We start from the raw sequence: 24,927 nt of genomic DNA on the forward strand, positions 1-24,927 counted from the left end.
CTAAAGCATTTCAGAGACATTCCATGATTGACGTAGAAATAATGTTTTACATTGAGAAGGTTATTAAAGACCAAATAAATTTGAATGAATATTATGTTAACATGGTAGAACAGTTGTTCATAACTTTAAGAGAACCTTGCCAGAACATTAGCCTGCAACATTCCTTGTTAGCTGGGATTCCAGCATTATATCATGTGTGGTAACATTAATATTTACAGTTAACATTCAGTGTTAATTAAAAGAAATAACATAGAAACGGAAAATGAACCGGCAACATTCTAAATGTAATTTCCCTAGTAATTTATCAATGTGCATTTTTGTGTGTGACTAACTCTTATTCACCACGCTTTAAAGTTTAAAAAACAGTTAGATAGTTCTAGAATCTATTGCTAAAGTTGGATTTTTCCATAAACTGGACTGAAGCAAGAACTAAAAACCAGTTTCCAGTGTGATGGAAATATTCATCATCATTAGGATGTGTGGGACAGCTGTGTAAACGCTATGTTTTCCCAACAGTCCTTGTGGACCACTCCTAAAAATGAAGGTTCATTCTGTGCTAAAAACTATAATTTTATAGCGGTGCTGAACTGGTTACACAGCATGCTTTGCGACTGGGGTCCAATCAGAGTGAGTTTAACTGAATACTCGCTATAGGAATATAGAAGTATGGGAAACGGCTTTAGAAGAATATAAGTATACAATTCACACTTATATTCACAAGTATGTGCATTTCTGTAGCATGAAAACAATCAAATCAATCTTTAAATTATGGGTGGTTCATGAGGTGTTGATCTGTTAAAATATATCACATGGTATTCTAAATGACAGAATGTAGTACAAAATACAACAGACAATTAAACTGACATAAAATATTTCACTCTGCCAACCAAAACAGGATGAAACTTTAATTATAGAACGGCAGACTGTGTCAAAAGCTTCAACATATTCCTTCGGTGTTAAATACGACTTAAGCTTTGACTCCACTGCATGGACACCAGGCCTGAAGGAAGTTTTATTTCAGATCTGTCATTCTTTAGGCCTTGAAACGGAGCTTGTTGTCCGTCGCAGTATGTGAGATTCTGCCAGTTTTCTCTCAGTGAGAAAGTGATGTATGTGGGTAGAAGATGAGTACTGGACACATGGTGGGTAATTAGTCTCGCTGGGTTTGAGTTCAATGACTTACAGATGGCTGGGTGGATCAGTCAGACAAAACAGAAATGTTTCATTTAATTCTTTCTGTCTTGTCCATTTAGATACTTTTGGCTGTGCTTAAGGACATACAACTTGAAGCACCTTGAGATAGAATACAAACTGAAAAATTATGCACATAAAAAAGGGGTTGCAAACAGTATTTGACATTGATTACTGCATCCAACATGGCTGTCGGTCCCCAGATTGTGTATGCATGTGCTTTAGCATGAGCTGTTCTGTGCAAATGTCACATCTACAGTTCTTTTATAGCAATTTAGCTAAAAAAAAAACAAACAAAAAAACATATGAATGCATTTATTCTTTTTACATAAAATGCATAATATGTTTTTCTGGTCCCATATGAAATATTTAGTTTTGAAATGTGGGGCATTGGCATTGTGAGCAAGCTGATATAAAAAAAGAGTTGGAGTTGGAGTTTGGAGTTTGGAATTTATTAAATCCTGGATGATTTTCCAGAGAAGCTCAGGGTGTGTCATATTTAGTTACAGCTGCTTTAATTTTTTTTGTCCCTAAAGAGTAAATGTGCTCAAGATTCTGAGTTCCTCATATTCATCACTTTTTGCTGGGTTTCCAAATAAGAGAAGTATACCACACCTAGCATTTACAGTATTATCATCATGTAAAGTCATTCAAAACCATTCTGTATGACATATTTCCAGTGAAATATTGTGAAAAAATTAAGAGCATTTCATTACAATGCTATTATAATTCAAATTTTAACAAAGGTTTTATCTGTCATGCAACATTTCCTTCTGAATAAATATCATGCAGTACAACTGAATACTGATCTCAGTGATGCTTAATTGTCTACATTAATGTAATGAAATAATACATGCAAGGCAGCAGGAGGGGTGCAGGATGCAGGATTTTGCCCTTGTTGTACCTTACTTCCCCGTCCACCCTGCAGCATTTCTTTGTTTTTATTGCCAGAGCATGCTTTTCTGTATAATTCCTGTCACCAAAGAAGGTTGTAGATATAAAGATCCCCTTAGTGCTTTCAGATGAAAATTTCTGTGTTTACTAGCTTTAAAGTAATCTTGTGTATGTAGCCTACATGTGGAAGAGGGAGGGAGGGAGTTAAAAAGACACCCAGCAGACCACAGCAGGAAACCATATTACTTTGGCTCTCACCAGCGTCCTGTTTCTAACACAGATATTACAGTACAGCTTGAAACACTGTGGTTAACTTATTGTTACCCTTGACCTCACTACTACATACAACCCCTTATTATGGATGCCTGTTTTCACCATGGTATAAAAAAAATTGAAGTGGTAAATAGCAATTTTTTTATCTCACAATTTTTGTCACAATCCCAAGGTACAAACTTATAATTGCAAAAAATAATAATAATAATAATAATAATAATAAATTACTAGTAATTCAGTCTCAACTCTAGAAAGAAAAGTCTGAATTATTATTTTAATTTTTATAAAATGGCAGAAACAGGCTTACATATTGTCACTAAGGAAAATTATTAATTTGAGACATATTTTTGCACCCTCAGATTCAAGATTTTCAAATTTAAATCCAGGGTCACATATGTAGAAAATACAATAAATATTTATGTACTTATTTGGCAGGTATAGTTTTTTTTTTCAGTGTGATAAAAATAGCAGATAACTGGTATTGAAATTTTGAATTTCTCTCTCAACATACATCGTACATATTACTTTAGTTTACTTTCAATTGTTATTTTATTTTCACGTGGCTATTTTCTGATTACTTAAAGAGTTAAGAGCACAGTCATAGAGACAGATGTGATTTCTCAGGACACATTTTTTTTTGCTGATTAGGTAGCAGGGATCTTGTATGTGTGGTATTCAGAAGAATCACTTACAGCACTTTTAATCAGATCTTTCCAGTTGTGCTTTGTCAGTTTCTGCCCCAGGACCTGCATCAATATGAAATAAGATAGATAGATAGATAGATAGAGGTGAAGAAAGCAGCCACAAAGAACGCTGACTCACAATGCACATATCAGTTAGATAGCAAATGATGATTTATTTGGCACTCTATCTTCTCTTTAATTTGCCCTTCAAATGGACAATTGATGTCTAGCTCTTCAGACCACCAAAGTGCAGCGTTAGACAGAATTTCCTACAACGTTGTAAAACTGAGACCAGACAAAATGTAAATTGGTGATGCTTTTTGTTTGTCTGACCTTTTGTTTTGGCCATTGTGTCAACATGTACTTTAATTAGATGTAGACTGTTAGACCATATATGATGACGATGTAACAGGCTCATATTGAATTAGGTTTATACGGTGGATTGTCCTGCTTCAATGAGCTGATTGTTTTGCAGATGTGCACAGCTGGCCATGTCAGGTCTATCATGATATTGTTTGACTGAGCAGCTGTAGGCCTATGTATGTGTATGTATGCAGAAGTGCACAAATAACACAACTCTATTACTTTAGTGAAAGTATAGACACTGCTGGTCAAATATTACTCCATTACAAGTAAAGGTTGACGGATTTTTACTTAAGTTAATGGGGCTTATTATGACAAACTTAAACAGTTAAACTTTTTTTTAACTGTGTTATATTCATGCTATATGTAATATTTGCAATACCTTATGCCTCTGAAGCAAATTAATACATTTTGCCAAATACAGTGACTAGCTTGTAGTATCTGTGGAGTAAAGAGCTTTTAGAATTTAAAAAACTACAGAAATGAAAAAAAAAGGTGGTGACAAAAAAAGTAACACCCCTACCCACCCTCAAAAAAGCAGAATGGTAGTGATCTCACACAGCTCTGACAGTGTGTGCATACATCGATGTGTAGCTATTCATCCACATTTGAACTGAATGGACAGTGAAATTGCTGTAAATACAGACTAAGATAAAACAAAAATTCAAACCTTATTTAAAACCCAGCAACACCACGGAAGCTGTATAACTTTACAACAGCAACACTTTAACACAAAAACAAAACAGCAAGACTTCTTTGACATCATGGCTCTGGCGGTACTTGATGTCATACAGAACGATCTGCAGTGCTGCTTGTTAGGAGATGCACAACAGTTCTTCTGTGGCTTTATAGGTAATATTTTCTTTTACACAATTTTGCTAAATTAATACAATATAATATATACCACAATTAACTTCTTATTATTGAATTGTTGAAAATAAATATTATATCTGCAACTGGTCAGTGCTCTCTTACTGGCTGCCAAATAAATCACATTTTGAAATCTTTTATTGCATCAATAAAAAATAATAATAATATATAGCCTAATTTTATAGACCGACATACGTGTACACAAAAGTATCTTAAATGGAGCAGCAAATGTCTGGCATGATATATTTCTTTCATTTTTTTGAGACCCTGGACCACAAAACCAGTCATAAGTCACACGGTTTTGTTTGTAGCAATAGCCAACGACACATTGCATGGGTCTAAATGATCGATTTTTTTTTTTGATACCAAAAATCATTAGGATATTAAGTAAAGATCATGTTCCATGAAGATATTTTGTAAATTTTCTACTGTAAATATATCAAAACTTAATTTTTGATTAGTAATATGCATTGCAGGGAACTTAATTTGGACATCTTTAAAGGGGATTTTCTCAGTATTTTGATTTTTTTGCACCCTCAGATATTCAAAAAGGCCTAGGCAGTTGTAACTCGGCCATATATTGTCCTAACAAACCATACACAAAGGAAAGCTTATTTATTCAGTTTTCAGATGATGTATAAATCTTATATTTAATAAAACATTTGTTCCCGTACGCGTTCCCGTCAGCGTCCCTCGTGAATTTCGTCTGGAGTATAGGGGGCGCGCGCACCGCTTTGCCACAGGGAGCGTGCACGGAGAGCGATAAGGCAAACCAGATACGGGAACGCGGAAACAGTACAAGCGGTCGACAATAGAGCGAAGGTGCGTTAACCGGCGACTGCGGGAAAGAGCGACGCTCACCACAGAAACCGCATTTGAAAGCCCAGATTCGGGGTGTAACAGATTTACTTTTATTTCAGGTCGTGGGATAAGAAGCCCGTTTGACTGGATAAAACCGAACCAGCGAGGAGAAAGGCGGATTGTTTCTAGATTTAGTCGGGATTTGAGAATGTCGGGGAGCCGAGAGGAGGAGCGGCGGAAACTCGCCGACATCATCAACCACTGGAACGCCAACCGGCTCGACCTGTTCGAGATCAGTCAACCGACCGAGGTGAGTCCGCGGAGCCGCTAGCGAGCGCAGGCCGCGCCGCGAGCTTCATTCCCCCCAGCACGCGAGTTTACCATAGTAAAGAAACGTGGGCATGATCTGTCATAGATTCTCTTTTTGTAACGTACAAGTGGCTCTGGAACGGCTAAATCACGACGGTAGATTTGTTGTGACTTATCTAATGCATTCAGAGCCAGTTAATGGGGATACGGCTATGTTGGAGCATAAATAGTTTAGGATGAAAAAAAAAAATGCGGACACTTTTGTCTGAGCCCCTGTTGCTGTTCGAAACAATTCTTTTTAACGTTTCTTACCATGCACCATCCGGTCATTTACAGGGCTAAAATCGGTGCCTGCTTTTTGTAGCACAGAGCTGCATGCAAAGCTGTCAGATTAGATCTGACCAGCTGCATAATAGTGCTGGATGATTTTAGAGATGAATGTAATAAACATGGTTTGTTAGGTTAGGATGCCAATTAAAGGTCAACAGAAACTGGTCATATAAGTGATGTAACGTTAACCTGAAATGCACCGGTGGCTGTGCGTTTATTTGCACTGTGTACGTTTTCAGATATTTAAATCGCAAGCGTCATGCATGTTGTCAGTCCGCAGTGCATTATTTTGCTATTTTTTGCAAAGCATGTTTTAGATACATCTAGCTAACAATAGCGGGATAAATGGGGTGTTTAACGCGCATTGGTGTTGCATGCATATGCTTTGGTATTAGCAGATGCATTGGATTGCACGCCAGATTTGGTCGGGAATTAGTGTTTTTAGACGGGCAGTGCATGAATGCATTGAATGAAGGGGGCTGGGGGTAAAGCATCAAGTCGGGGGTCTTCCCTGCTGATTTACCGGAAACCCCATAGACTCTGAGAATATTCCTTGGCCCTTAATAATTCATGCATAAGTGATATTGAGCCTCTGGGGCACCTGCTGATGCGACACAATAAAAGCCTAGATTAGGTTTGTTTTGGTCTGTAGAGGGTAATTAGGAAGAAGTGGACAATGCATTAACATAACTTCAATGAGATCCCGCTTTAAGAGCACAAACTCCTAAGATCAGCAGCAGTGTTGTAGAGCAGATGATGACGTAATCGTCTCGTCCTCCAACAGATTTGCAAGCCTGCTTCTATTGTCACATTTTATTCACTGGCACATTCAGTGTATAATAACTAGAAATCTACTGATATTATAAATACATACATACATACATACATACATATATATATATATATATATATATATATATATATATATATATAATATCACTTATGCATGAATATATATATATATATATATATATATATACATACATCCATTACTGATTTTTATTCTTCTTCTAATAACCAGTGTGCAGAATTGATTTTAGATTTTTATTGTAGTCATTAGATTGTAATGTTTTGGCTGTGACTTGGGCTGTCTAAAATGCTTTGTATTTCTCACTTGAGAATGAATCGTTATTATGTAAGGAGTCATTAATGTAAACAATCCATTAAATTATTAGTAGGTTTTACTTTACCTGTGAACCGCTACTATTTACTGTTGAATGCACAGTGGTGTAATGGCATTGAAGGGTGCTTTATATTTGGAGACACAAATGATGGAGTATATCAGTTGACCAGTATATCAGTTGACCAGCCATTTAAAGACTGATTATGAGTCTGTCGGTTATAACGCCATAATATATATTAAAAGAATAATTTGCCCAAAATAGCAAATTCTCAGCAAATTTTCAAATCCTCAAGCCATCTAATGAGTAAAGATACATTCAATTTAACATTACATCACTTGCTCACCCACTGGATCCTCTGCAGTCAATGGGTGCTGTCAGAATGAGACTCCAAACAGCTGATAAAAACGTCACAATAATCCACAACTCTCCAATTCATCAAATTACATCTGGTGAAGTGAAAAAGTGTATGTTTGTAGTAAAACATAATTCATCTTAAGATGTTTTTAACTTTGAGCTAATGAGTCCTCTATCTATAATATTGCTTCTTCCAGTGTACTATTCCTTTAAATTAGCAATGGCTAGATGTGTTCATAAAAAGATGCATTTTGTAATGCTAACATGTAAGCTTGTCCATATGGATATTCTAAGATTTAAAGAGAAGGATTGTTATTGCCTGTATTTGGTCGGGAATTTCGATCAGTTTATATGTAAAGATCAGTTTTGTAGCTCTATCCTGTGAAGTAGTGCATACACGGTCTCATGCTGCGCTTTCATTGTCAGCTTTAATATCACAGTCATTGGGGATTGCAGTGTGTTTACAGATCATATTTGGAGATCCAGGGCAGATATAAAAAGTGCCTTGTTATACATTAAATAAATAAGCAAGTGTGTTTAACTAGCTTAGTAATTTATTGCATGCATAATTTATCAGCTTGGGTTTCTGGGATTGAAGTAGGGATTGTTTTGCATGCTGTATCTGCAATGTGGCTTCTTCCTGTTTTACACAACTTTTCATGTTAGAATATGTGTGTATAGTCCTCATGAAGTCGACATGCTGCCTTTAGCTCTCTCTGTTTGGGATAAATTGCTTGCAAAGTTACACATTGTAATTCACTTCTGATAAAGCACATATTAAGTGATTAAATGAGAATGAAACATTGCTTTTTGTACAGTTATTACAAAGATACAAGATAACGTCTTAAAAATCGATATTTCATAAGATTACTTGAGCAGGGTGCATCAGGCAATTGTTTGAACTTATTAGTGTGTTGAAATGAATTTGATTCTGAAATGCAAAAACCAAGCTTTTCATCAATCAAATCTGTGTTGTTAAGAAAATCATATGCATCTTTATCTTGTCCACCAAAAACAGTTTCATGGGCCTGACTGTCCCCACCCTGGTGACGTCTTGTGATTCCATTCCCATGAGTCTCACACTGGCTAAGACTGACTCTCTGAAGTCTACTTTGGCAAGAGTTTGCAAGGCTGAAAGGACATAGAAAAGATTGTGAAGTGGTCTTGTTGCTAGGGATAAATCTATAATTGGTTTGGCTGACATTTTAAATGTATATTTATGCTTTTGTTTTTTAATATTAGGTTTCACACTATGTTTAGATATAATTGTGATGCACTAGATTGTGCTTCTGGGTTTCTGATTCCAGAACACTTTTAATTTTAGGCATCATTAAAATAAAAGTTTATGTAAAATACTAATAAAACTGGTAACATTCATAATTTGTTACAAATGCAGGTTATGTTAGTGGTAAGTGGTGAATAATTTAGTTATAAGTGCATCTGAAAGCAGAAAATGATGAAATATTCTACATGTGATTATTAGGCAGTTAAACATAATAATCAGTGTACATTTATGCATTTGGCAGATGCTTTTATCCAAAGTGACTTGCGTTGTTCATCAGCTGGCAATCGAACCAATGACTTGGGAATTGTTAGTAGCACCATGCTCTACTGTTTGAGCTGCAGAAAGGCTTTACTGGAAGGTTTAACTGTTGTCTTTTTTGTGCTTAAAAACTGGAAAAGTGTCCCAAAGTGTATACCTTCAGAGAGTAAGCCTGCAGTTTTTACTAAGAATGCATAGCACAAGATAAAGGTGACGTGAAATAGTAATCAAATCAGGTTTTCCCATGGTAGTATCTTTGCTTAACCTGATTGGCCTGTTCCCAGCAGGTGACAGTTCAGTGTCACTTGGGACATGGGAAAATATTTGAGTGTGCAGGATTTCTCTTTTGCTTTCTCATGGTTGAAGCAAACAATTTAACTCAATGTGTAGTGGTCATTTGCACTTGTTAATGGTAGTGTTGCATGGTTTGATTGTTTGTTACTTGGATCTGTGCTCTTATTATAAAAGGGGTCATATGATGCGATTTCAAGTTTTCCTTTGTCATTGGAGTGTTACAAGCTGTTCGTGCATATATAAGATCCATAAAGTAAAGATGCAAAGGTTAAAGTCTCAAACCCAAAGAGAGATTCAGTTTCACTTTATTTTAAAGTACTATATTTATATGTACTTACAGTTTGGGCTGCACAATTATTGTACTGTACAAAATTGTAATTGCAATTATTAATCACGATTATCACAATTTACATTGAATGATGTTTACACCATTGTTTGATGCAACTGCATGTCATATTTATATATATATATATATATATATATATATATATTTTAAAATTAAAATGTAAACCCTATATGAAATGCAAGTAAATGATAACTTTAATGTAACATGCTTGAGGTATTCAACCAGTCACAACTCACTGGATATCTGGCCAGTCAGAACACACCTCACTTTTCAGAACGATCAGATTTGTAAAAATCAATGCATTTTAGAAAGGTGATGCAGAGAGGACAAACAATAACGTACGATATGTGGACAATAATGTGTTTTTTTTGAATGGTAAATGTTAAATAAATACAATGCATTACACCAAATACACAACATAATGTTATTTTTAGCATTGTCATATGACCCCTTTAACAACAAAGATCAAATAAATAATAAATGTGAAAACTGACCCCAAAGTGTTAATTAATGCATTAACTAAGGAACGTGTAGTCAGTCGTTATTCACACATTAATTCATATGACTCATGTTGTGGTTAAGGTCAGTTCTTGATTGCTTCATGCCTTAACTCCTCATTAGTTCATATAAAAGTTATATTTAATTTAGGTATTAGTACAAGATTATTCATATAATGTTATTGTGAAGTGTTAGTTTTGTTTTGTTACACATTAACTTTTTCATAATTTGAGTTTGATGGGGCACTTTGAGGTCAATGATAATCATCTAGCGCTAGTCAAGTGAGAATTTTTTTTTTTAAATTCATTAAACAAAATAACCAAATATAATTTCCATGTGGGTGATTTATTATTCAGTTACTTTGTTCTTTTTAGTTTTTGTCGTGGTATCAGTTAAGTAGTAGTATTCCGATAATTTAGTCTGGTATCTTATTGAAGTTGTTGTGACAACACTACTTTAGATCTGATATTATGTCATTGATAGTGTCTCTGCATGTTTACATATGGTTTTTTTGTTGTTGTTGGGTTTTTTTTTGCTATGTAGCGTTTGAAAGCATTAGTGTTCTTGTGTACAAACCATCATCTTGTGTCATTTTATACTGCGTGACCTCTTTGCAGAACAAGCACTGCATTAGTACACAGTGTTTTCTGGTGGATTATAATCACATACTGCATTATATGAACATTAATTCTGATTTCTCAGGGCATCAGAGAGTCAGGTTTTTGTGTTTAATGAGGTGCACAAGCTAAGAAAATGCAACATTTTATGGGTCTAAAAATGTTGTGTTAGACATTATGAGGCTTGTCACCTCAACAGCGTGTGGCTCTCTGGGAAATCATCTCCATGGTGATTTTGGTGCCTTTATATGTGCACAGTCTGAGCCTGCATTTCCTTCTCTTTTTGGGGAATGTACTGCAGTTTGCACTGTAGTGGCATTTTTACAAAACTCACGAGGTTTCCTTTAGCAGTAATTTAAAAATCCAGTAATTTTAAAGTTTATAATGCGCTTTTGGGTTCATTGAGAATACCTGTGCTTTTTATTGTTGTCTTAAATGTTCTCCATCAATTTAAAAACTCCCATGAAATGGTTCAGGCACAGTGTTGATGTGTTTCCTGTTAAAGCAGGAAAAGCGGGGCAAAGCGTTTTTGTTTCAAATTTCCAATGGCCTTTATGCTATGTGTTCTTAATGTTTTGTTCTATTTGGCTGAATTAATCCTTAATTTTGCCAACTTTTAGGTGTTCACTAGCATGTCGAATATGCTCAAAGAGAAGAGACATGGACTAAAAGCTACAAGATTTTGATTTCACAAGGTCTTTAAAATATCATCATTTAACAATTGCCTAAATCTTCTTGGAGTTCTGATCTGTTCCAGAGTCATTTGGCTTTCATTTATTATTCAAAATCTTTTTATGAAGAAATCAGGGTTTATGGATCTCTGTGATTTCCTGCAGAAACGACAGTGACGCAGATGTTCAGGTTTTGCTGAGACTGCGGCTGGTGTTTTCCTCTCAACCTGCAGCCGTTGACTGAGCTCCTGTGCAAAGGCTGCATCTCGAATCATAACAAGTGGCCTCACGTGGTGCGGAGGGTGGGGTTCCTGTCGGAATCATTGTATTCCACTCTCATGCTTTTCCTCCTCGTACTGTGACTACATTCCACTCACACATACATGTGCTTCACCCTCCCTTCTGCAGGAAAGGATTTCATTTCCCAGCTAGAGGCAGAAAACAGCTCATCAGCCCTGTTGTGCAAGTTCAGCATGAGAGGCTGTCAACAAAGGATCACATTTGATGTCAATTCTATGCAGCTGGTTTGATATTTGATTAATAAATGATTACTGACAGTAATCACGTTTAAATATTTTCTGAAGTTATGTCATCTGCCCATGCCTCGGCCCTGGTCAGACACCGCTACGTCACATAACAGCAACAAACACATGAACAAACACTGAACGGTTGTCTTTTTTTTAACTAACGTTAACACTGATTAATAAATGTATTGTTCCATCCATGTTTGTTTGTATACCGTGCACAAGGTTTTTGCGAATAGTCCAAGTCTTCTTCTCCATTTTTAGTGTGGTAGTTTCATGTGGATGTAGCCAAAGACTTGAACTTTTTTTGTCTTTTGGATATAAAATGGACTACCAAGTAGATGTTTTTTTTTTTATGGCATTTGTTGCATCGAGGCATAAAATGCATCACCCAACCACATATTCGAAGATCAAGGCACCTAGATTTCCTTCATCCTCTCAGTGACTTTGATCCTGTTGTTTTTGTGAGGTGGTTCTGCAGTCTGTGCACACAAACGCCTTATTGTCATGGTGCTGAATGGCTGTCGTTAGATTCGATGGATGTCCTGTGAATGGGAGGTCTGATCCCAACCCTAGTCTTGGCCTGTCAGTCTCTATTAATCTCCCGGGAGGCCCCGATGGTCAGTCAGTGGCTGCTCCAGGGCTGACCTGATTGGCCATCGTTCCCTCCAACAAACACCCTTTGTGCGCAGTCCCGTTGTCCTTGTGTGTGTAGTCATACACAGGTGACCTCACAGGATCAGACGGCTTTTCAGAGCCGCTGACTTATCTGTTAGCGCTGTTCTTTCCAACGTGCTTTCTCATTAATTTACAAAAACACACAGGAGTTTTTTTGTGTGTGTTTATTAGAGTTAATTCTGTTTCTATTCCCCTGACTCCATGAATATACTTGCGCTTAATTTGAGCATCTAATATCAGATTTTTGTTTGCAGAATATTTCTCAAATCATGTGAGGGACACTCTGATGGTATTGTTTTGAGTGCTTAGTGGTAAGAAATCTGACCTATCACACCCTCTTAAAGTCTATTTCTAAAGTGCAAATGTTCCTCAAAGCTTAGTCAAATATTTTGCGGCGTGTTGCACAGTCTGGAATGTATCATTTGTTGTTACACTATGCGTGTGTCCTCCCATGAGTGAGAAACTCTCTCTTTCAGTTGGCGAGCATACTGGAACGTCTTGTCCAAGTGCTCTGGATCATTCTTGAGGCCTGTTTTTGTTACAGAACAGTTACAGAAAGTACTTTGGTGGTGCCATGGCACAGTAGTGTATTGGTAATATCATGTAACTATATTTTTCCTTCACTTTTATAAATAAAAATTTGCTTATGTAAAAACCCTTTTTAGTGTAAAAATAATACTATCTAGTATAAAAAGTATGATGATATTGTATACAAAACATTTTAGTTTCATAAAATGAAGCTAAAATTTGTATAAATATTTAAAAATTAGATATTTTTTCTTATATTCAATGATTCAAATACCATAATTTTCTTTGAGTGACCATAAGCTATATTTCAGTATATGGTTTTGTAATATTGTGTGCTCACTGTGCTGTCATGTCCTTGATGGAGAGATTTTTATACCGATTAAAATTTAATCCAAATATAATTAAAGTAAAAATTAATGTTGGAGAGATTAGTTATAATGTCATATAAGTAGGTCGATGGGAATAAACCTTTTTTTTTCACATAATAAAGGAAAACTAAGCAAGTGGAAATTCCATGTTTGAGGCACACATTGGCCCCTTTTCATTGTTCTGGAATGTTCCACGCTTTCAGTTCGTTCAGTGACACTCAGGGCCTGTTTTATTTTCTGTGTGGTCAGACTCATTAGGTTTAAACATCCTCACTCTGTCGAAACTGGGTGTGCATTCACTATCCATTGTGTGGGTTCGTTCACGCTCCCCATATGATTGTGAATGTATATTATCTTGGAAACTGTGAGTTGTAGTGTTCCTGTCCATAGTTCAGCACAATAGAACTTTACATTTGGTTGGACTGAGGAATGTTGCATCATAGAATGTGTGGCTATGACATCATTACAGCTTGTCGAAAGGTTCATGGTACAGCATAGTGGCTGCACCATTACATTAGCGCTGTTTTGAGTGCAAAATAGTGAAATAAAGCTCAATCAGGCCGTATTGTACTGGGTGATATCACTGTTGTTGTAATCCATGTTGCATTGAAAATATTCTTTGTGCAAATCTCATAGCTGATTCTACAGCCTCATTCAGCAGCAGATGGATGTATTTAATGATATATAGGCCCTACTCACTATTTTGTCTAGTATTTGTTTGTATAATTTTATTAAATATGTAATAAATTGTATAATAAATACATGTTTGTTTTTTATGTAATAAATTGTAAATATAGTGCCTATTTTGAGAATACTTTTAGCTAAGAATAAGACCATAGTGTTATGTTTAATTACTTTATCATATTTAAATTCCTTTCATGGCATTCTACAGGATTTTTCTCAGAATGAGTGCAGAAAAACCTCTACCGATTTAGTGTGGCCATGCATATGAGAAAAAAAAACATGCTTAGACCTCAGCACTTGTAATCTCTGCTGAATTATGGGTGCCCAGCTCTGCTGCTGAGAAGGGTTGAGGGAAAATGACCACAGCGTCAGCTCTCTGTTTGTGTTGGACAGAGGAGATAAGCACAGCCATCCTGTGAGTGTGTGTGCGGGCCTTAAGATAACACTGGAATGAGAGTTCAACCACAGCAGAAAGGCCTCCTGCTCTCATGGGACAGAGAACAGGGACGGCCCTATCAGCTACTCGCTGTCTGAAAGTGCTCTGCTAAATCACAGCCCAGGAAACGCCTAATGACTGATGGTTCAGACTAGCCCAGAAGAACCAAAGCACTCCGAGAGGATGTTCTGTTTCCCAAATAGCCTCATTTGGCTTTTAAATGCTTTCAGGATCTCAGTGAGAAAAACATTTTGTGTTTCCAGTGAACATTTTTTTGTAGGCCTGGACTATTATTCGAAATAAAACCATCGTTGATATGGCTGCTACTGAATTAAATGCATGTTCTGTGTAACTTTGTGTTACACATGAGCAGATCATGATCCTGTGTTTTCATTATCTCAGAGCAGCTCAGGTCGTAGCAAATGCTGAAATGTTGTTTGGATTTCTAAACTTAAGACTAAAGAACATGTTTTTCATTTTAATGAAATCCTTTTGACTTTTTTTTTTTATTTAGTAATTTAAGTGTGTTAACTTGTAACATTTTAAAAAAGTGTAAAAACTTAGCAATAACAATTAGCAATAACAAGTAGCAAGAAAAATAATTTGTTGCCCTCCTTTTGTTTTAACTGTCATGGTTTCATAACATTGTGGATGTTTAGAGTGGTTTAATATATGTATATAGTGTATGGAGACCACCATAAGGCCAATAAACTAGGGCTGCATGATATTGGAAAAAACTCACATTGTGATATTTTTTTTTCTGCAATATTGCCATAAAAAAAAAAAAAATCAAATGCAATTTTCATGTACATCTCATCAGTAAAGCCAGTTCTGTGATAAGTAGTAAATCTCTAGCATGTGCTGTCAGATGGAGCAGCATTTACGTGCTGGAGATTTACTACTAATCACAGAACCGACTTTATTGACGAGATATGCATGAAAATCGCATTTGATTATTTGCCTAGCCTTAATCGGGGTGATTTTGTAGGCAATTAAATCAGCATAGAAAATAAACCAATGACAAACATGTATGAAATAAAAGAAATTAAATAAACAGTGCTTTATATTTTTCAGGTAAGTCTTAACCGTATCCAGGAACTGAAATTGAATAGTTAAATGTAAAATAACGCTGCATATTCTTCATTGAATAAAATAAAAATAAATAAAAAGTGTAAATGCTACAAAAGTGATTTTGGGTGAACCAGAAAGCCTCGGGAATATTAAACTGCTGTGAACCAATATACTATCCATTATATTTCTCAATTGTTTACCTTTATGTGGCTCTCACAGAGCGAGTGGCGTTGCGCGACATGACAAAATACATTAGACGGCTCAGCACTGTCTACACTGAATGTGGTACGGATCAACATACCCAACAGTGAATCCCACTTTTTTTTTTATGACGTGCTGACGCGAAGTTCAAAAAACAGATTTGCAATGGTTGCTTTGTCGTGTCCAGTGTAGACAGTCTCTGACTTTTGCTGCGTGGGGCAGCGTGACATATCAAGGAAAATAAGGATAAATAAATATAATGATCAGTATTCTAAACCTTGCACATCTTGCGCTGTTACTTTTTTGGATGTGCACATCATGATATCGATGCTGAAATGTTATATCATGCAGCCCTACTATAAACAATCTTGTGTTTTAGTCCATTACATTTTTTTTTAAGTCTTAATCCAGCCTGAATTTGCATGTCTTTTTCTCAGCATTGTAACGACTGTACCTGAGCGGAGAAAGTGCTTTCTTTGGCAGTTGTCCGGGCCTTTCCGTTGTAGCTCTCCACCCCACTAGGGCCCCGTGGGGGTGGTTGGGACATTACCTACAGAGAGCAATAATATTGTAACAAGTAGACAATGCATGTATGTGAGATGACCTCTGCAGGAGAGAGTTTCCAAGCACAACACCGCCCCTCAGATGTTTATTGAACTAGACAGGGATTTCGGCCCCATAGTACGTCTTTTGACATGAAAGGCAGCTCCTCCCTGCACAGATGTCTTCACTTCATCTGTTTCTGTTTATGAAACCTGCTCTGCCCAATCTGAAATCACACGTATGGATGTTAAAAGCATGATGTGGGTGCTGTCTCGGGCGACAGATGCAGGGACAGACGAGGTTTGTGGGCCGTCTGGGTGGTTTTGCGGACTGGTTGGTGGGTGGTGGTAGCCGTAGGTGTGGCGATGTGATTGGCTTTCGGACGGCTCGGTATCTAATGGGCCTCTGTACGCTGTCTGGTTCTGATGGGTGGCGTAGCACTTGGCGTGAAACTTGGGGGAAATCCTGCTTGAAAAAATCACTTCCATATGGGATGAGAAGTCTGGCTTCCACGGACAAGCAGGGAAGGAGGTGTCAGATCGGTTTTGCTGTTGACATGCATTTATGAAGAGTGGTGTTTGTTTATAAACTATTTAAAGTGAACGGCAGGCACACCCTCGGTGTGTGGGTTCAATTCCCCTCTCTAGTCATCATGTCCATTTACTGTACGAGTAGCTCATCGTGCCAGTGTGTGAAATAATGAAAGTTTTAAACGCAGCTAGAGTTACACCTCTTTGCAAAGTTCACTGTTTAGTCTCGTACTGCGTGTTAATGTTGCTTAAACAAGGCTTCGGAATGAAAATATGAATTTGAGGGGATGGGAAAACTAATCATTTATCTAATGACTAATGATTAATAATTAAATAAATTGTTAGTTTTCCCATTAATGTACAAGTCTGCTCAAAGCAGATGTAATTGGACTCTGTGCTGTTACATAATTTAGAGGCCTTGGTGTGTGTGTGTGTGTGTTTGTCACAAGTTGAACAAGTTGATGACACATGCACTCTTGTAAAAAATTTCTGACTAATAAGTCTTATGCTTTCACAATATGCATTTATTTGAATTAAAAATACCTTTTATTTAGCTGTAATATTGTGAAATATTATTACAATTTAAAATGACCGTTTTCTTTTTTTAATATATTTTGAAATTGAATTTTCTGAATATTCAGCATCATAACTTGAGTCTTCAGTGTCACACAATCCTTTTGATATAATTCGAATATGCTGATTTGGTAGCACTTCTTATTCTTATCAGTGTTAAAAACAGTGGTAGAATTCTATAGGATTCTTTGAGGAACAGAAAGTTCAGAAGAACAGCCTTTATTTTTTTACCACCCTGAGACTGTGATGTATTCCACCAGTGAAGCTCGGTTTAGAAAGCACGTTTTGTGCCTGGTTGTCTATACAGTTAGGATAGAGAGTGTTTGTCCCAGTTGGCTGTCACTTGCTTAGACTGTTAGACAGAGCTGAATGGTGTCTTGTGAAAAACAATCACTGGTTTCTGTCAGGCCCAGCTATTCTCTCTGTGCACCACCATTCTTTGGCACAGGCCTCTCTAGTTGGTATTTGGGGGTGAATTTCGGTGGGACATCTAAATGCGTTTTAGTGCTTGCTAAGGCTTGCATTGCTATCACTATTAGTTAAAACATTCATATTCGAGTTTCTTAATTAAATCTTTAATGCATTCATGGATCAAAAATAAAGTAAAACAGCTGTGCAATATTATAGTTTAAGATAACGCATTTCCATTTGAGTGTAACTTAAAGTATCTTCTATTCCTGTGATGCAAAGCTGATGATGCTAAGTCTTCAGCGCCACATAATCTTTAAGGGTTGGTTAAAATCTCTATTGCTGAGGATTACAATTTTATCTTTTAATGAATCTTTAAAAAGAGTCAAACTGGAATCATTCTGATGAGTCCTTGACTGAATTAACTCATTGAATCCACCAAAGCAGTCACTGAATCTGACTCATTTACTGAACTGCAAGTTATCTTTACTTTAAAGTGATTTCTGTCTCAAAACAAAGCAAGTTTTGTGTATTTAAAGCTTCTGAACCTTTAATTAGATTGACGTACTGACTGGTTGTTCATATGATTACATGTAGTTTATTTCTAGATGATATTTTGATTTAAAAAGACATTGAAATAGATTTATATGTGACCTTTACAAGAACCACCTAGACAGCTACACCTTGTTTTATGGCTGTGTTTACGTGACGTAACACCCATGATTTCACGTTGACTGTATTCTGGACTGTGTAATTTTCTTGTCTGATTATCCCTTGTCCTGTCACACCACAGGTTGGTGTTTTTAATTTTTTCAGCCATAATGCTATGGTATGTCTTCAACAGGATTTTATGGGAGGGATGCTTGTTCCCTCTCATGACTCATGTCTGAATCGCAAGTGTCAAGGGGGGAAAAACTCCCATTCTGTGATCGGTCGGGCATTTAAATCTTCTGCCACTTAACTGCTGGATTTTATTTAACTGCCCGGAACTATTTCCTCCCCTCAATTTACTGCCAGTTTGAGCTGAAGGGGCAGTTTTCATCAGGCTCAGTGGCCTTGTGGGAAGATTTCAGGACTGGTGTAAATTACTCCAGCTCAGGAGACCGTAAATGGTGCGGCACCCTCGTGATCGCTCCGGTTACAATGCTGCTACTGTACTGTCATGGCCTAACCTTGGTCTTCCCATTTATTATTGCACCTGTCATCGCGGTTAAGTATTGGTCATCTTTGATTTGTGACACTGCAGTTGTTGAGGTGATAAATAATGCCTACCCGCTCAATTACATATGGTAATTACTTCACCAATGCAGACTGAAAATTAAAGGGCGGACATTGTGTTATTGAATGACAGATGCATGTATATAGGGGTGGATAATATGGCAAAAATATCATATCATGATTCACGATTTTATCACAATTCTTGTCATGTTGGTTTTTCTATTTTGCAATAGCATTACAGCCAAACAAATTTCTATATTATAAAGACAAAGCCTTTCAAGTTCTTAAAGTTTTTCATTCAAGCCTATTGAGTGATTTTTTGGTTTTATTAACATTTAAAAGAATAATTCACCCAAAAATAAAGTATTACATTTTTTTACCATCATTCGCTCAGTCAAAATTTGTTTTAAACCTGAATGAGTTTCTGTCTTCTGTTGAACATAAATGGTATTTTGAAGAACATGGAAAACCAAACAGTTGCTGGTCCACAATTTAGGTTATTCAATACTCTACTATCAAATTCAATGTGGACCAGCAAATGTTTGGTTACCTACATTTTCAAAATATCTTTCGTGTTTAGCACAAGAAAGAATTAATACAGGTTTGGGACAACATGTGAGTAAATAATGACAGAAATGTTATTTTATGGTCAACTATCCCTTTAATGACAGTCGGAAGCATGTTTAATACGGTCCCTTTAACTATTTACTTTCATTTTAGATAGGGATGCACGATATTGGATTTTGGCCGATATTCGATATGCCGATATTTTCTAAATAATTTTGGCCGATGCCGATACCGATATCGATATATATACAAATATATACTGATATATTTACAAATATATACTGATATATTTAAACTTTAATTTTACTGAAGAGAAATCCATGTATCTCTTCTGTACTGATTCTACCATAAATGTATTATTTTACAAATGTAGACAGACATTCACATCTGAAAAACAGGTCAATTATTTCACTTGGAGAATATCGGTTTGGCTCATCGGCAGAAATATTCATATCGGCCGATACCGATAATGGTCATTTTAAGCTTTTATCGGCCGATACCGATGTTGTGCCGATATTATCGTGCATCCCTAATTTTAGACATAACCAACTGAGTCTATATGTAAACCTTGTGTGTTTTGACCATATTAGTACAAAAGATAACTTAATCCAGTAACTTAATCAGGAATGTTTGACAGGGTTTTTAGGTGCGTGCATGCTTCGTGACATGAATAAACTTGAATTAAATGTTTAACTGGCAAGGCTTTAAAACGCACACAAATAATGTACTTTTGTAACTGCGAGTAAGTGCAGTGTCCTGTGAGAGTAACTGTACCGCTGAGTTATCACTGATGTGAATGAATGTGGCGCTGTAGCATGATACTGTGATATTTCTTCAAAAGCAGATTGTGGAGAAATTTTTATCATCCATGATTAAAAAATCATCATATTGCACACCTCTACATGTATATTTTAAAACAAGGAGTAAGATATTCAAATTGTGTCCTGTTCTGTGCTTTCTGGTGATGCATGTGTTATTAAAAGGTTGTGGTTTGTGTGTTTACAGGAAGTTTCTGATATAATTTTACACAGTTGTCAGTCAGTACGTAGTCATGCAATGATCACCATCATCAAATATTTACTTAGAAAGATGCTTTGGTTCCGCTGTGCTACTCCTGCTGAGCACTAACGCCTTCAATAATCAGAGGGGCGGGTGTGAGACGAAGGACATGAGTCCATGAGAGATGACAGCTTGCATCTGGAATTCATTACGGACACTGATGTGAAACAGGCTCTTTATTGGAAACGCTGTCATCAGGTTTAAGACAAGTGTCTCAAAAGCGTTTCTTTAAAACAGTTTAATAATTGTTGACATTTTTGCTCTAGAGACACCTGTCAGGTCAAGTAGTGTTGGGCTTTCTGCGTAACTACCTGACATTTCCATTGTCAGTCACTGTGATTTTAACCAAGTATCTTGATAGGTTCTTAAAATCAGCATACAATTAAAATTGAACCAGTTTCATTTGTTTCATTTTTTTTGTGCATGACATTTGGAAAAACACAAGTCAGAACCATCTGTTATTTTTTAATAGTATTTTATAAATTTTCTCACATTTGAAGGTAATTTTTTTGTTTTGTTTAAATAACAATTTTGATGTATACTGTTTATTTTATGAAATAAGAGATTTTGGGTAAAGGCATTCAGTTTTGCACTGTGGTAGTGATGTTTGATAATATCTGGGAATCATTATGTTGATATCTTAAGTACTCAGCTTGAAACTGTTGTCTGTCTTTTTGCAGTTTTTGCCAAAATCATCTCAGGGGCAGCGGTCCAACACAGCTTGTGAATCCGTCTTATATGACCTGGACGAGGATGTCTGTCTGTTTAACAAAGCACACTGAGCTAATGGCATTACAAGCTGCTGTGGTTAATGGTCTCTCAGCAAATGGGCTGGCTCTTCCCCCTTGTGAATATCTGTCAGAGCTGTGCTTCATTTGTCAGGATGTTGAAGGAAGAAGGGCAGAGCTCTCCTTTTTTTGCTGCCGAACCATGTGGAGACTTCATATATGTGTTTATGTTCTTTTAAAAGTCCACTGTGGTCCATCAGATGGACCACACCAGCTGTCTAGGGCAGTCAACCACGTCTGCCCCGGATGAACCTCGTGAAGTAGGACTAGACGTTGTCATCATGTCCGAGAAGATGTTTTTTGGTTATGAGGAGATCCGGAGACCTGTAAATCTGGCTCTGTTGAGAGGCGTGGTTGGAAAAGTCTCGGGGTCTGACAGATTTATCTCTGCTTTATTAGACCGCAGAAATCCAAGCTGTTACAGAGAGAACTTCTGGTTCGTGTAGTTCACAAACTGTCTCGGTTAACTGATAGCAGAGCTCTCTGAGAGAGAGGTGGCAGATGTTATGCTAATCTTTAAGTGATAACTGGAATTTCATCAGAACTGCAGGCCCAGCAGGAGATCAGCACCACTTTAAGATAAGACCCTTAAATAGATTGAGAGTCTTATCGTGTCTAAATTGGTTCAACCATCTCATTCAAGATTTCGCCGATCAGCCATGACCACAACAAACCATTCTGTTGGTCGCTTTTGGCTTCTGTTTGACTTGTTGCAACAGATTGTAGTGAAAATTAATACGTTTTAAAGGTATTTAGATGAATTTAAGTACACCTTCTATACTATTTGATTTCCATTCACAGATTGTCAGTTTGATTCAATGATTCGGTTTGATTTGAATTCTGATTCCAATTCTTTGAGGTATTTTTCAGATATGAAGTTTCTAGCTTTGATTTTGTTTTTGATTCCCTAAAAAGGAACTGCTGACAATTTTCATTTATTTATAAATCTGACTGTTGTGTATTTTGTTGTTTCAGGAAAAAGTCAACCTGTTTTTTTTTTTTTTTTTTTTTTTTTTTTTTTTATACACCCCAGTCCTACACCTATTTTTCTGTCAGCAAATGCCCTAAGCTAACCCCAACTTTTGGGGGGATTCATGGCTGTTTTTTGTCAGCAGAAGCATGCTCCTTTCATCCCCAGAGCTGACCCACTGCAGTCTGCAGACACGTCCTCTCCTTCGCAAGCTCGGGCCCTTGTGGTCTCCATCTTGCCTCGGTCTGGCTCAGTTCTACAGAGCATCTGCCTCAGCTAAACCTCTGGTGACGTACATGTTATTTCAGCAAATAAGCTGCAATATATCAGCACAAAAACCTTGCAAAAGTCCATTAATGTCTTTTTCATAGTCGAGTCTCGCCAGTGAAGAACAGCCTCTCATTCCTTCAGTATATCCTTTCACTATTTTTTTCCCCTCTCTCGTCCTGCTGAGCACTTTGGCTTGTCATGCAGGAAGTGCTGAATTAAGGAGTCATTAGTTGACCTGGGTTACAGGGATGACAGCAAGAACACGTCCCTGCGGCTCCTGATGCATTGATTCAGAGCTTGTGGCCTGGCAGCAGCAAAAAACTCTGGTGCTCCATATTAGAAATATTACGATATTTAACAATAACTGTTCAGTGTAGTTAGTAATGTTGTTTTTCACTTTATTATATATTATACCTCACTATATAGAGGTACAGAAAAATGTTTATTGTTACTTCAAAGTTTGTTACTTTTGGTTTTGCGTAAGTCTCGTTCATTGACTTGATACTTTTGTTCTTGTGCACATATAAAATATAAGTGAAAAGCTTCATTTTAATGACCTTCAGGCAGGAGTCCTGGCATCTCAATCCACAGTGATTCACACAAATGCACCTTCTGGCTAGGACCTCACCATATTGCTCTAGGGAAAGCAAATACTACTTGGAGAGAGAGAGAGACCTTGATGTTGTTCCTGTACGCCGCTCATATCCTGACCCGCAGGCTGACCCGGCCGAGTCGTCTCATTGCTTTGTGCATTTGTGCAGATGATTAACAAATGAACTCAGCCTCACCCCGTTATTAACCAGGGAGGTGGAGAGCGAACATAATTCCATGATTCATCATCTTCTCTTGGTTTTAAATCTATCTTTTCTCACAGCTTTGCTTATCAGTTTGGTCGTCAGAGCTTTTTTTTTTCTATCACCTGTTCTATTTAAGGCATATGAATGTAGAGTGTGTTATGATCCAGCCGGTTTGGACTTGTTTCCTTGCTGGTATAGATTATATGTATATGACTAAGGGACTAAGTTTTTATAAATGTTAACTTTTAAGAAACGTAAAAATCAGGACATTGACCAACTATCGATTCATTTCACATTTCATGTAGGCTACATCTTATACGGTAGGTTTATTGCCGGTAGATTATTATAGTAGATGATGATGATGATGATTATTATTATTATATTATTATTATTATTTTGGCTTATATTTTTAAAAGAATAGTTTACCCAAAAATGAAATTTTGCTTAAATTTATCCTCCCTCAGGCCATCCAAGATGTATTGGGTGCTGTTAGAATGAGATTCCTAACCGTTGATTAAAAACATCGCAATAATTCACAAGTAAACCACATGACCCTGTTCCATCAATTAACGTCTTGTGAAGTGAAAAGCTTGGGTTAACTTTTTCTTGAGCAAAGATGGACTGTTGTTGAAAAATAACTATTGAAAACCAGCTTGTTCTATAACTTTACAACCTAAAAAAAAAAATAGAGAGAGACTTGTATAAGATATAAAATGTTTTTTATCATGTAATCTATTTAGTGTTAATGCCCAAACGCATGTGTTGAACCTGCCAGGACATTGGTAAAGGTGTCTACATGCAGAGCAAAATCAGATTAATAGTCAAAAGTCTAGGTATGCCTATTATTTTTTAGCTTAAACTTTGTTCTTGTTTTTTGCTAATGGTTTAGCATGTCTTTATTTATGGAGACAATTGCATGAGAGAATTTTTTAACAGCATTTTGTGGTGGTTTAGGAATGCTAGTGATCGTGGTTCTGTGTAGAAAACAGAAATCTGTTGCTTGTGTAAATAACAGTTACTGGTTATTCAACAGTTTTGTGTTAATTTAATAGATTTCATGTTTAAAAGTGGCATTTTTGATGCTGTAGGTCAAGAAGGTAAAGTTTTCTTTCTAAATGATCATTTAAACTGAAATGTTTCTGTAGTTATTTTTGAGCAGCTCCAGTTTGGCATTGTCTCTGATGATCATTAACCCAACACTACAGCTCTGAGAGGAGTCTTTCATAGCTGGTGGTTAAACTACAACTTTTTGGGCTGTTGTGATCACCTTGATGGGTTTATTTTTCTTCTCTATGTAGGTGGATTAATGTTTTACCAGGCTATTGCGTTGTTTTCATCCCAGCACTTCAAATTAGCACACTATTGGACTGTTCTGGATGTCTAAGAGGCAGTTTGCAATTAGAGCGTGGATGTGAGATGATTGCCATCAAACTCACCTGATGTACTCTGTCAATACTGCTTTCACCAGGATAGGAGAACTACAATGCTGAGCTTGCAGTAGTTTGGTTTGTAGATAAATTTGACATCCAGGTGCTAATGGATTCCATTGTTAG

The 24,927-nt window shown here is 36.7% G+C and overlaps 1 protein-coding gene across 1 annotated transcript in view; it reads left to right on the forward strand.

The window, feature by feature from the left end:
- The first annotated feature begins 5,013 nt into the window (after window positions 1–5,013).
- The window catches only part of LOC113037884 (afadin-like), a 129,524-nt gene continuing 109,610 nt past the window's right edge, over window positions 5,014–24,927 (forward strand). Inside the window, 2 exon segments of the mRNA XM_026195214.1 lie at window positions 5,014–5,096; window positions 5,195–5,385. Of these exon segments, the coding sequence (XP_026050999.1) occupies window positions 5,284–5,385 (102 nt within the window). The 5' untranslated portion in view covers window positions 5,014–5,096; window positions 5,195–5,283.

This window comes from Carassius auratus, chromosome 20 (genome assembly GCF_003368295.1).
Source record: "Carassius auratus strain Wakin chromosome 20, ASM336829v1, whole genome shotgun sequence".
NCBI lineage: Eukaryota > Metazoa > Chordata > Actinopteri > Cypriniformes > Cyprinidae > Carassius > Carassius auratus.